We start from the raw sequence: 12,163 nt of genomic DNA on the forward strand, positions 1-12,163 counted from the left end.
TAATACCATCAGCTCCTCTACAGACAAGTCAGAAATGTCAGAAACGCTCCTCTCCTGTTGAAAAAAAACCAGGTTAAAATCCATATAGGAAATCCATATGGAATTCGACGGTTGACCTTGATTTCCTCCGAAAACTCGGATCCTAACCCAGGTAGAAATCCACGTGGATTCCTATATGAATTTTCACAAACCACGTGGATTCCTATATGGATTTTTACTATCTCTGTATGGATTCACATGAGTTCCATTGGATTTCCGTGAGAATCTAGCTGGAAATTTTCAACAAGTTTACACACACACGCACTCTTCGAAGACACGTGCTCGCGAACGTGGCGACGCCGCTCCCCAAACCTCTCCTCTCGTGCGCTCACGTGTCGCAAATCGCCGGTGTCCACTTCGCGCCATTACCGGCCAATTATCGTAGAACGAGGAGCGAGGAAAGGACTGCCACGTTTCGCAGGAGAGCGCCGATTACATCTGTCCCAACGACGGAGCGTCAACGGGAAAAAGAACGAGGAAAACAAGAAACGGAAAAGATAAAAAAAGAGAAGCGAAGAAGAAGAAGAGCGACGCTCGCAAAGGGAGAAGCGAAGCGAAACGCGCGCAACGAAGCGGAGATACCGCGGGTCGCGCGCTTTTCGCAAATAACCGTTTCGATTATAATCGCGAGATTATACGTCCACGCGCACACACTCTCAGCCACGTCGTATACTTATTTCCTCGCTCGTTCGTTTCGACGGCGCATATCGCGCGCGGCTGATAAGAATTGAATTCCTGCGCCGGGGTAATGATTGACGTCGCGCCACGGCGGAGGTCAGTACAGGCTACGTTCGTCTAGTAGTCGCTTCCCACGCGCCACAACTGCCCCGACGACGACGAGGAGGTCTTGCGCAGCACCAAGAGGTGTGTAGCCGATTCTATTGTCGAACTAACGGCCGGCCGGACGCGGATAAAAATGGCTCGGGTCCATCTTTGAAAATCATTTTTCTCGCTAAAATCGCCTCAAATGTGACTTTTCCAGCTAATCGGGCCGCTTCTGAGCCATTTTCAAAAGCACTTTTATCGATAAATGAGTGAGTTCAGAATATGGAATTTAGTTCGCACCGATCGTTTAATATGCTACGTATCAACTAATGATTTTCTGTCAGATTATCTTGATATCGACGGTACACTTAAACTTAATTGACGACGACGCACCAAATTGGCGCAATAAACTTCAGGAAGACGCATCAGCTAGGATATCAAGTCAATATTAAGATGATTTGATAAAAAAATTATTAGTTCATATATATATCAAGTATAAACTACCGGTGTAAATTAAGCCAATAACAATTCATTCAAAGATCGTTAGCCGATTTCTCTGATTTTGCATTCTTTTCGTCTCTCTCTCTCTCTCTCCCTTTAGTGTTTACAATTTTTCTCCGGTTTCTTCTCGCCAATACATGTGTGTGTGTGTGTGTCGCCATATATTTGAGTCTCTATTCAGTTCGACTTCCTTTATCGCGCGAACGAGGCTCCTTCAGACTTGTGAATTCCATTTAATTAAAAGCGCGAAATGAAACGCTCGCATCGAAGACTAAAAATATGCGCGAACGTGTTAAATATATAAAAAAACGAGGGAGAGGATAGTCATTTGTGTAAAGTGTAATCCGAATTACCGTTGCAATTTGAAAATATACGAGTTTATTTTGACGTATTAAAAAATAAATATATATATATGTATGTATTAAATATTATTATATTAATATATATTCAATATAATCGTATTACTATATGCTCAATATGTTCTAGTTTAAAATTAAATATATTCATATATTTCGTCGTACGCGTGTCTTATCTTCCAATATTATCTTTCCGACTTATAAACGCGCAGAATTTCTGAAAGTAACGGTGAAGAACTGAGCGAGAAACAGTAGCGAGAGTGGCCGAGAATTACTCGGGCTGATAATCGCATTGTATGATTGTGATAATTGATTATAGACACTTTGGAATCCGCAATGGCGCAAAGGTTAACGGCGTTTACGCGCGATTTCGAGCAACTTTTGACTTTCAACGTTATTGCGCAACTGTAAAACATGCAAGATAAGCGCATCTCGCTCGCTCGCTCTCTTGCTCGCTCGCTCGTCGTTAATCACCTTCGGTATTCGGCATTTGGTAATCATCGCGACATCGCGACCGCCGTCAATGCTCCAGCGAGCGGGAAAAAACTGCGGCGAGACGAAAATCACGGATGGAACCGCACGCGTTGTCACTTACATAATCGTTACATAAATTATTTTTACGCGAGTTCGGCGAGTTTTAACGCCTGAAAAAGCCCGAGTGCGCACGCTCGTGAAATTGAAGAGTCTCTTTTCATCTCTAATGATCGACTCGTTTGGTTTTATGAGCGGTTGATGAAATATCTTTGCTTGACGTTGCGGAATAAAAATGTTGGACGTTCGTAACGAACTGTTGAATACTCGCTGTGTTCTCGCTGTGTGCACGCGCAACTTTCCCAAATAATTCGCCTCGATGGTAATTTCAGACTTGCGGTTTCCTTTAGGTTTTCCTTAGGTTTCATCATCCGATCATTCTCGGAAAATGCATACTCTTTGCGCTGGCTTGTTCATCGACGAATTTATTCATGAAAGTATGTGACACACCGGGAAAAATACTGTAGAAATGGTCACCACAAACGCCAAATCAAATCCCATCGACACAGCGCGAGGCGTTCTGTTTTATTCTTTTCCCTTACGTTTCCAAAAAAAAATATCACGACTTTCCTATCGATTCGTTTCGTCAAACCAATGACGCGAATGACGAAGTTCATTCCTCGCGTTTCCTCGGTGTTTGCTCGGCAATTTTCGATAACATTCCCTCAGGAGGGTTTCGCTTGAATATGCTTTTAAAGATATCAAAGTTATCGTCTTGTAAAGCATTGCTCAACAATGGCAACGTACTTTCCTAAAGCGCTTATCAATAAAATTATCTGCTCGAGCGAATCGGCCAGATCATTCGGGCAAACGGAAATAAATAGGCCTTCTTAAGAATCAACCAAGCACCGTATCATTGGCAGATATCACGTTTACAATCGTTGTTCGTCACCGGTTCGTCTAACTTCATTATTGCGAGCAAACAAACGTGGAAATGAAGATAGATTGCAATTCGCGACTCGATCTAATTAGGACTCGCGCACTCGATCTGCGTCTTAATCCGCATTGATACGCTGCGGCATACATTTCGCACGCCGACAATATCACGCAGTTTATGAATGTTTATACCGATTGTATACAATGCGCAAATAAGTGTTCGTACAGCGGACTTCACAGAGAAAACAAATTTCGCTAGAACAGCAAATGTTTGTCAATATAGTGACAGCAAAAACAATTTGTTTAGACAGCAAAACATTCGCTTGGACAGCAGATAAATTCGTCAAGAGTATTAATTGTCCATACATTCAGCAAATAGCAATTAGTACTCTAAAACAAATCCTTCTGCCGTCCAAACCAATATTTTGCTGTCTAAACAAATTTTTTTTCCTATCACTATATTGACAAACATTTGCTGTTCCAGCAAAATTTGTTTTCTCTCCGTGTTCGTTGCGAACGCCACGTGTTTTGCAAAAACGCATCCGAGGCGTCAGGACGGAACGTCCGATGGAGAAATTTCAACCGACATTTTGTCGGGGAGATACATTCGGAATGTTTGCACAGCCGCCAGATAAAATTCCGATCGACTTCGACACTCCCGTTTTTGCATTTGCGCACGTATTATGCGTTCGATGAATTCAAGATTTGCTGCATAAAACCATGACGCCGTAACATCGTGAGAATTCTGCATCGAGCGTAGCTTTTATTTCGCGACGCTCGAAATCCCGTTTCGAAAGACAAAAAGACCTCGATGACGTTTTATACTCGCTCGTTGTAAATATTATCTTCGACGCACATTTCGATGTAAAATCTCGACCTATATCATCGGATAAACACTCACTCGACGACCTGCGAACTGTAACGTGTCACTGGCAAGTGGGCAATCGCAAAGAAGACGAAAATAAAGGCACGAGATAACTAAGTGAAATTATACGAGAAAAGTCTCTCGGATTTGACGACGATTGATCGCACTGTGCGAGCTCGCAAAGGTGAGGGTTCATGACTCGAGATAACGAAGTAAGTCTCTACCCTCGCGTTTGAGGAATTTACGCGCGCGCGTGTATTTGCTTTCTGCGAAGATAAAATTGCGGGCTTTGAAACATTTTAGACATTCGAAGTTGCGAAGAAAGCCGTCGAAAATAATATTGCGAGTAATAATAAAAATAGTCATAATGTATGTGATTTGATTACGATAATATTAAATGCGTACATTTTTATACTTATTTACTTGTTTATTACGTTAATTTATTTTTGTTTATTTATCTGTTTATTTATACTTGCATTCACACTCACATATATATTTTTTGTGTTTAGCACAAAATTTTATCTTTGAAATTTATCTATATTTTTCTCCACCGTTGTCTTTTTATTTACATCTCTCCGCGTTTTTTCAGTTATACTCTATCATATAACTAAATCGTTTTCCCGTAAATAAACGACAATTATTAAAAGAAAAGTAGCATCGCGTTTACCGCGTTTAATTCTCAACTTGATTTACGAGCGATTTTCGCAGAAACGGTTTTCACTGAATTTTTTTGCGAACTGAAAAGAAATTGAAAAAAACGTCTTTAAATTCTAAACCATTGTATAATATACATTAAATATAATTAAATCCCATTGACACCGCGTGAGGCGTTTTGAACGACGCGCATATTCAAAGCAATTTAAATTAAATGCATTAATGTCCTGCTATTACCTGTGCCTGAACACACTGACAAAGTACCTTTAATTATGCTTAACTTGATTGAATTTCATGTCGCACGTTGACGTAACGCGTTACGAAATACATGTTTAAAGTTCGTCATGCGAGATTTACGTAATCCGTTTTCTTATCGGAGTGATAGTCCCGAGTATTTAGTATCTGAAGCATTGTTTGTTCTATATTGACATTGTCATGACTTTTTCAATGTAATCAAACAAAACTTTCCTTCTCGACGCATCACCAAGATTTCATTTTATATTTTCATGTGCACACGGAGAGAATATAGAATGAGATACACACAGTAATTATGTACCGCTCTGAATAACTTCGGAATATGAGGGAAAAATTTATCCCGCAGAAATTGCTCGTACGAGTAATAAAACTACCGAGCAACAATAATTTATCACTGGTCAATTTATCGTATCCGGTAATTGACTTTTCTGTGAAGAAAATCCGTGGAAAAGTGGTTTTTTACCATTAAAAACTATAAAATAAATATCGGTAAAAAATCGTGACAGATAATCGAGAAAAGATCGTAGGAGAAATAAAAACTTTTTTATTTAAGAGATTGGAATAATTTCTGGATAGTTCTAAAATAAGAAATTACTATACGTATTTGCGGACGAGATTGTCGAACTATTCGCATTTGGAACTCGTATAGATACCACTGAATAAGATAATGTTGATAAGTGCGAATTTCAAATTTGTCGTTGGAGATCTTCATTTTTGATTTTGCATCTCTCGAAAATGAAAATTCCAGTAATAAGAACCCTCATATTCGTGCTTACTCATAGTATAAACGAAAATGCTTAAGCGTGCAAAATGTTGACGCGTGGCTTGGTTATCGTAAAATTAGGTAACAAAAATAACTCAGAAAAGAAATAAACGCGTACTTGCAACAGAACCTCCATTATTTGAATTCGTAATCGGTCGATAACGTCAACATTCTCCATTTACCGCTCAGACATTTTTCAGTCAGTACGATTCCTGCAAGTTTACCGATCGGTAGATTCTCTACTAATTATTTCGTCTACGTGAAATCGACTCTCGCCGATAGATGTTACGTCGGCGATGTTTTCACGACACACCCGATTTCTATAACACATTATGTGAATAACAAATGATGTGATTAGCAGTGTGTGGAAGAGCATTCATCACTGAGAAAAGTCACGTGTAACAACAATTTAAGAGAAACAATGAACGTACCTGTGTATATCTAATCTATCACACGATTGATGCTGATATCGTGAAAAGAATTTGTCGTGTTTATCACGGTGATATGTCCGAGTAGAATTGGTGTTGAGCAAGTTGAACGAAAAAGATCCTGGTCGAAATGGCAGCGAATCACACGTGGGAAACCGAAAATGCGGCAGCAACATGCTCCGGCGTACGTGATTCTATGTGTCATAACATGGCCTCCTCATATTTTGAATTCTGAAAACCATTACGTTGACATAATAAAATAAATTTACAAGTCATTAAAAGTTCGTGAAGAATAATAAAAACATTAGAGCTGTAATATATTTCTGTGACTGACACAGTGATTATTATTCTGCTACTTACGGACTTGCAACTAAAAGCACAATTCTTCAGAAAATCCTAAAACGTACAGGGGACTCAAGAACATATCTTTTTTTATTCTTATATAAATATGTATTTTGTCATGAAATATTTATTGAATATATATTTTTACCTTACTCACCCTTATATATATGCAGTAGTCACAACAGTGAGCAATTATAATCTACATATCTCTGCTACTTATCGCTTGCTGGCTTGCAAATACAGTCACGAATATTCCTTTTGTGTGCAACATAAATGTCATATGGTATCTGAATATTGGCTTATATTTTCAGGCCGACGAAAGCACGCCACTTCTGTCAGCGAGTGATCAAACCAGCATGGCTGACAAGATCGTTGGCGTTTCTCAGCAAACCCTGGTTTCCACGGACGGCCAGCTGTCGAGCCATGGGAAGAAGCTGCCGCAGTATCTGGCTGGTCTCGCAGCAACCCTCGGCGCTCTCGCTGCTGGTATGGTACTCGGCTGGTCGTCTCCGGCCGGTCAAGACGGCAAGAACCTGATAGAGCAGTATAATATACCGATGATCCCGGAGGAGTTCTCTTGGGTAGGATCATTGGCTACTCTCGGAGCTGGAGCGATGTGTGTACCTATCGGTATACTAGCTGACCTGATAGGCAGGCGGACATCGATGCTGCTGATGGTGGTCCCCTTCTGCGTCGGCTGGCTCCTGATCATCTTCGCCAACACGGTGGGAATGTTCTACGCCGGTAGATTCATTACCGGCGTAAGCAGCGGCGCGTTCTGCGTGGCCGCGCCATTGTATACCGCCGAGATAGCCGAGAGTGAGATTCGCGGCGCCCTCGGCTCGTTCTTCCAGCTGCTGCTCACCATAGGCATCCTGCTGACTTACGTTTTCGGCAGCTTTGTCAGCATGCGGGTGTTGTCGATCATCTCAGCTGTGGTGCCTCTCATCTTCTTCGGCGTGTTCTTCTTCATGCCGGAGACCCCGTTCTATTACATGAAGAAGGGCAACGAGGACGCTGCCAGGAAGAGCCTGATGAGATTGCGCGGCCTTTACTACGACATCGAGAGCGAAGTGCAGATGCTGCGCGAATCGATTGAGGAGACGAGGCGCAACAAAGTGTCCTTCACCGTCGCGATCCAATCGAGGGCGGCGAAGAAGGGCCTCGTGATCGCTTTCGGGTTGATGCTGTTCCAGCAGATGAGCGGCGTAAACGCCATCATTTTCTACGCTTCCGATATCTTCGAGGAATCCGGCACAGCCATCAAGCCCAACGTGGCCACTATCATCGTCGGTGTGGTGCAGGTGGTCGCCGTTTTCGCCAGCACCTTGTTTGTCGATCGACTCGGCAGGCGGATACTACTGTTGTCGTCGATCGTGACGCTGCTGGTAGCGACTTTAGTTATGGGGATTTACTTCTACTGTAAACACAACACCGATGTCTTCAACGGCATCGAGTGGTTTGCGATCATCCCGCTGTGCCTTTTCCTAATCATGTTCAACTTCGGCTTCGGGCCGCTCCCGTGGATGATGATGGCCGAAATCTTCGCGCCGGAGGTGAAGGGAATAGCTGCAAGCAGTGCCTGTCTTTCCAACTGGCTCATGGCTTTTGTGGTGACGAAATTTTACGTCAACATGAAGCACGCCGTGGAACCATACGGTACTTTCTGGATATTCTCCGCTTTCTGCGCCATCGGTATCTTCTTCGTTTACTTCTTGGTGCCCGAAACCAAGGGCAAGACGTTGGATGAGATACAGAGAGAATTGAATCAGGGCTGATTAGGTGCTGGAGAAGCTGCGGCTCCCCGATGAAGAATCGATTGTGTACATGTACATAATGTACGTAGTACTTAATGCTCTCCTGTTTCCTCGCCTCATGGTCATCTTCATTAATCGATGTCAGAAGAAATATACAATGTGAAAATATAAGTAAAAAAATCGACTGAACTTTGTGATCGATCGAACAGATTTATAAAATAGTCCGAAAAACTTGTTCTTTGCTTCGATGATGAGTAACTAGTTGTAAAATAGATTTGATGAAATCGTATTTTAAAGATTACTTGTTATTATGTTAATTCTATATATATATATATATATATATGTGTATGTGTGTGCGTGCGTGCGTGCGTGCGTGCGTGCGTGCATGTGAGTATATGTGTGTATAATATTAATTATTAGAGCAAAAGAAAAATGTTTAAAATATTTTATAAATCTACTCAATCGATCACAAGTATCACTTGATGGACATATCTTTTTATTTCAACGTATTTCACAAACATTTTAAGCGTATATTTCCTCGTTATTTTATATCACCAACCAAGCAACATGCGGCGAGGAATCAGGAATTTTAAACGAAGAGAATTGTAAATCGGTAACGTGTGATACGTTGTAACGTGTGCAAAATGTATTTGTAATGTCCACAAAATACTATTTTGCTACGACAGCACCTTTCTCTTTTCAGGGAAGCATCGATATTCAAATGATGCTATAACGATATATATATATATACACATACACAAATGTACTTAATTCTATGTAAAATATATATTTCCTATTCTTTTATAAAATATATAATAAGACTGATTCTTTTGTAAACTTGTATAGAGTTTTTGTTGATACACCCTACAATGGTTACTATTTATGTTATGATACTATATGTATATTAAAAATAATACACGTGATAAGTCTGAACTTATTGCAAAATAAATTACTCAAAACCTGAACCAGTACTTGCATTATTTCTTTAATAAATGTGTCCGATTTTTAGCATGAAATATATGTCTTCTCTGGTTTTATACATTGTAAATATCGCTGACCGGCATTACGTCGAGATCGGAATAATTCCGATCAAATCTCATTTTTCATTTGTTTCTCTAGTACATATTTTCATGGAATTTTGCGCATCAATCTATATTATAGTGAATACTTATTACTATCTAGGTATTCATTGCATTAAACAGATCCTGAATCCGATATTATCAGTTTTATGAGAATTTTCGCTTAAATGACCGCCATTACCCCGTTTTATCCTAATGGTAAGACTATGTAATTACGAATTCACAAAGTGAACTCAGCTTTCTTTGTGTCACCTTACTGTTGTTACTTACTTTGTACAGCTCTACTTGTGTCACCTTTTCTCCCACAGATGTCTACACTGTGAAATTTCGATCGATTTCTCTACATTTCTCTACAAAGAAAAAATATTTAATAAATATTCAATATGTAGGATGAGGAAATAACTATTGCTACCTTGAACATCTTTGAAAATAAAAATATAAAATAAAAATGTTCTATTAACAAGATTAGATAAAGATGGAAACAATTTACATTTACAGAAGGTGTTTAAAAAGACGACCATTGGTATCATTGCAATTTCTCTTAGATAAATTTGTTTTCTGCTCCCATATTTTAAAGATGTTTAAAATGATAATAATTATTGCCTCACCCTGTATAATTGTACAATACTTTCTCTTCCTTCGTATTACACACACACACACACATACACATCGTCAGTGATATATATATTATTTTTATCATAAATGTTATTTCATCATATATGAACAGGCCGAGTGCATATTTTTAAGCTCGCGATAATTATCGTCATCGAAACATAAATATACATTTATCTATGCATGTCACGCGTCAATTATCGAGCCGTAAGACAACACTTTTGAAATCATGTAATAATAGTCGCACAGGATGACTGATATGTGGAAATTTTCTGCATAGAAAAAAATAAAGGCGTACATTTTGCGCCGACTATATACAGCTGTATCGAAGTTATGAAGCAATTTTTATATCAGGTCAATTAGATTTAAAATTCATAATCCCGATCACTTCCTCGACCAGTGATCAATCAAGAGATAAGTGATCGTTAAACAGAACTTGTCCAGATATATCTCGGGAAATTTTTCCAGAAGATTATACAAAAATTACATGCCGATAATCTCTCCCTCTCTCTCTCTCTCTCTCTTTCTCTCCTTTCGGAGGATTAAAGCGTCGAATCACCAGCATCCGCAAGCGCTTTTGCGACGCAGCACGCTAAAATCAACGTTTTTCTCGCGCTCGTCGCGTGGCGTGATCGCAATTTAAAGTGTCGCGTGCATTGTACATGCACGCATGATACGGTGTCGTCGTTAATGGACACCAAGTGGCCGCAACTTGTGCACCTACGCGTTCCTCGAACATGCCCCGAAGATAGAAGTTCTTTTCAGCGGTCCACGCCGCACTTTCTCAGATTCTTCTCTCCTGCTCGCCTCCTGTCCCCGTCAAATCTGAAATACGCACACCTGTTTCGTTCTAAATATAAAAAGGACAAAACATAGTGCAGCAGCTAAAAAAGAGCAGAGATCCAGAGCCATAGGCTGTACGTAACGCTTCTTGAATATGTATCCGATGCGTTCATTGTTGCATTTACGTCAATCTCGACCTTGTCTCGTGAATTATTCATTCATATGTTTATCATGCAGCTAATTAGGCGCGCTCTTTTTTAATATTTTTATGTCAAGTTTCAGAAGGAAAAAGTGGTTTTCCCATCGTTATGCTGATTTCTTCGGATTCTGTTTTCAAGGGTGGAGAAATTCGTTTGGGAACATTCTCACGTACGTGTGTGTTCGGTTAAAACGTTTTTACTTTCTTTCGTCGGTAGAAATAATAAGAAATCGAAAAAATCTGCGGGAAAAATGACACTCGCCGATGTGGCTTCTACCCCGTTGGAACTTGATAATCCTTCCGTGTCTGTCGAAAGATTCTTCCGTATCGATGATGGACGCCACGAGATGCGTGAGAGAAACTAAGTAGAACGTTTGTCTCAGCTGGCACGCTGCGCGTCCGCAGCTGGTGCATCCACGGTGAATGCAACTTAGCTCGAGATAGTACTCCTCATCCTCAAATAGACTCCTCGCATTTATTTTTCCTTCGTCCCTGGCTCATGTCCCAAGTGAAGATTCGGCCAAGCGTGCGGAGACTTCGTGAAGAAACATCAGCGAGGTTCGGCGAGAGAGATCCACGCGGACAACGTTCTCACGGAAAGCGAGTTATGATATTTCGTCATCCGCTCGTTTCCAAAAGCTTCCTGAACCTGTTCCAAATCTTTGTCATCGAAAAGATAATCAGACGACGAGACGTTTCCACGAAAGGAAAATCGACTTGAAATACCGGCTAAAGAGTCCGCCACCGACATGACGATGGCGGGAAATATTGTGTACGCCACGAGTTTCTCAGCATTTCGTCAACGTAAAATAAAATACGCGTACGATTTGACGTATCCAGGTGCAATCATCATGAATTTGAAGGGATTCAGATAGACAAAAAAGTAAAGACCAGTAAACAAGAAACATTAGGTCAGGTTTATGAAACTTTATTTTTATATAAATTGTATAAACATTTTGACTTATTTTACAATCTTGAATTGTTATTAGTTAATATAGTATTCCTGTATATTAAAATCATAGGATTGAAATGTTATCCTTAATGTTTAGGTGAAATATTGTTAACAATGACCTTGTATATAACTTAAGAGCTACGTATTTGTAAAAAGTTACATGTTATAAAATATCATTTTAATAGCATTGTATTAATGATTTCTTGCTTACTAGTAGGTATATCTAAATTTGCTGCAATTTCTTATGTAAAAATTATATTTCTTGTGAGTACTTCATATGGCAGTCATATTTATCACATACAAAGTAAATAAATTTATGACATGAGAAACGACCCACTAAGACTTTTGTGTGATAACTTTACACTTATATAGTAAATCAAATTTGAATAAGATAAATATGTTAAAA

General features: G+C 39.8%; 1 protein-coding gene across 2 annotated transcripts; it reads left to right on the forward strand.

Moving 5' to 3' along the window:
• Positions 1 to 693: 693 nt before the first annotated feature.
• Positions 694 to 8,303, forward strand: LOC106750069 (facilitated trehalose transporter Tret1). 2 transcript variants are annotated; one of them, XM_014630128.1, is made up of 2 exons: positions 694 to 903; positions 6,687 to 8,303. In XM_014630128.1, exon 2 carries the CDS (start codon positions 6,732 to 6,734, stop codon positions 8,151 to 8,153), a length of 1,422 nt encoding a protein of 473 aa, XP_014485614.1. In that variant the 5' UTR covers positions 694 to 903; positions 6,687 to 6,731; the 3' UTR covers positions 8,154 to 8,303. The 2 variants fall into 2 exon arrangements, with proteins under 2 accessions (XP_014485614.1, XP_014485613.1); XM_014630127.1 differs by lacking the exon at positions 694 to 903 and adding an exon at positions 5,940 to 6,217.
• Positions 8,304 to 12,163: the final 3,860 nt, after the last annotated feature.

The sequence above is a fragment of the Dinoponera quadriceps genome, unplaced genomic scaffold (genome assembly GCF_001313825.1).
Source record: "Dinoponera quadriceps isolate SergipeBrazil2010 unplaced genomic scaffold, ASM131382v1 scaffold4444, whole genome shotgun sequence".
NCBI classification, from domain to species: Eukaryota; Metazoa; Arthropoda; class Insecta; order Hymenoptera; family Formicidae; genus Dinoponera; species Dinoponera quadriceps.

What these genes read in the sequence shown, in the direction of transcription:
- LOC106750069 (XM_014630127.1), top strand. Translation starts at nt 6,164, where the DNA reads ATGGCAGCGAATCACACGTGGGAAACCGAAAATGCGGCAGCAACATGC. An exon ending in CGGCAGCAACATGCTCCGGC is followed by an intron (nt 6,218 to 6,686) that starts GTACGTGATTCT and finishes TTATATTTTCAG; the next exon opens with GCCGACGAAAGCACGCCACT.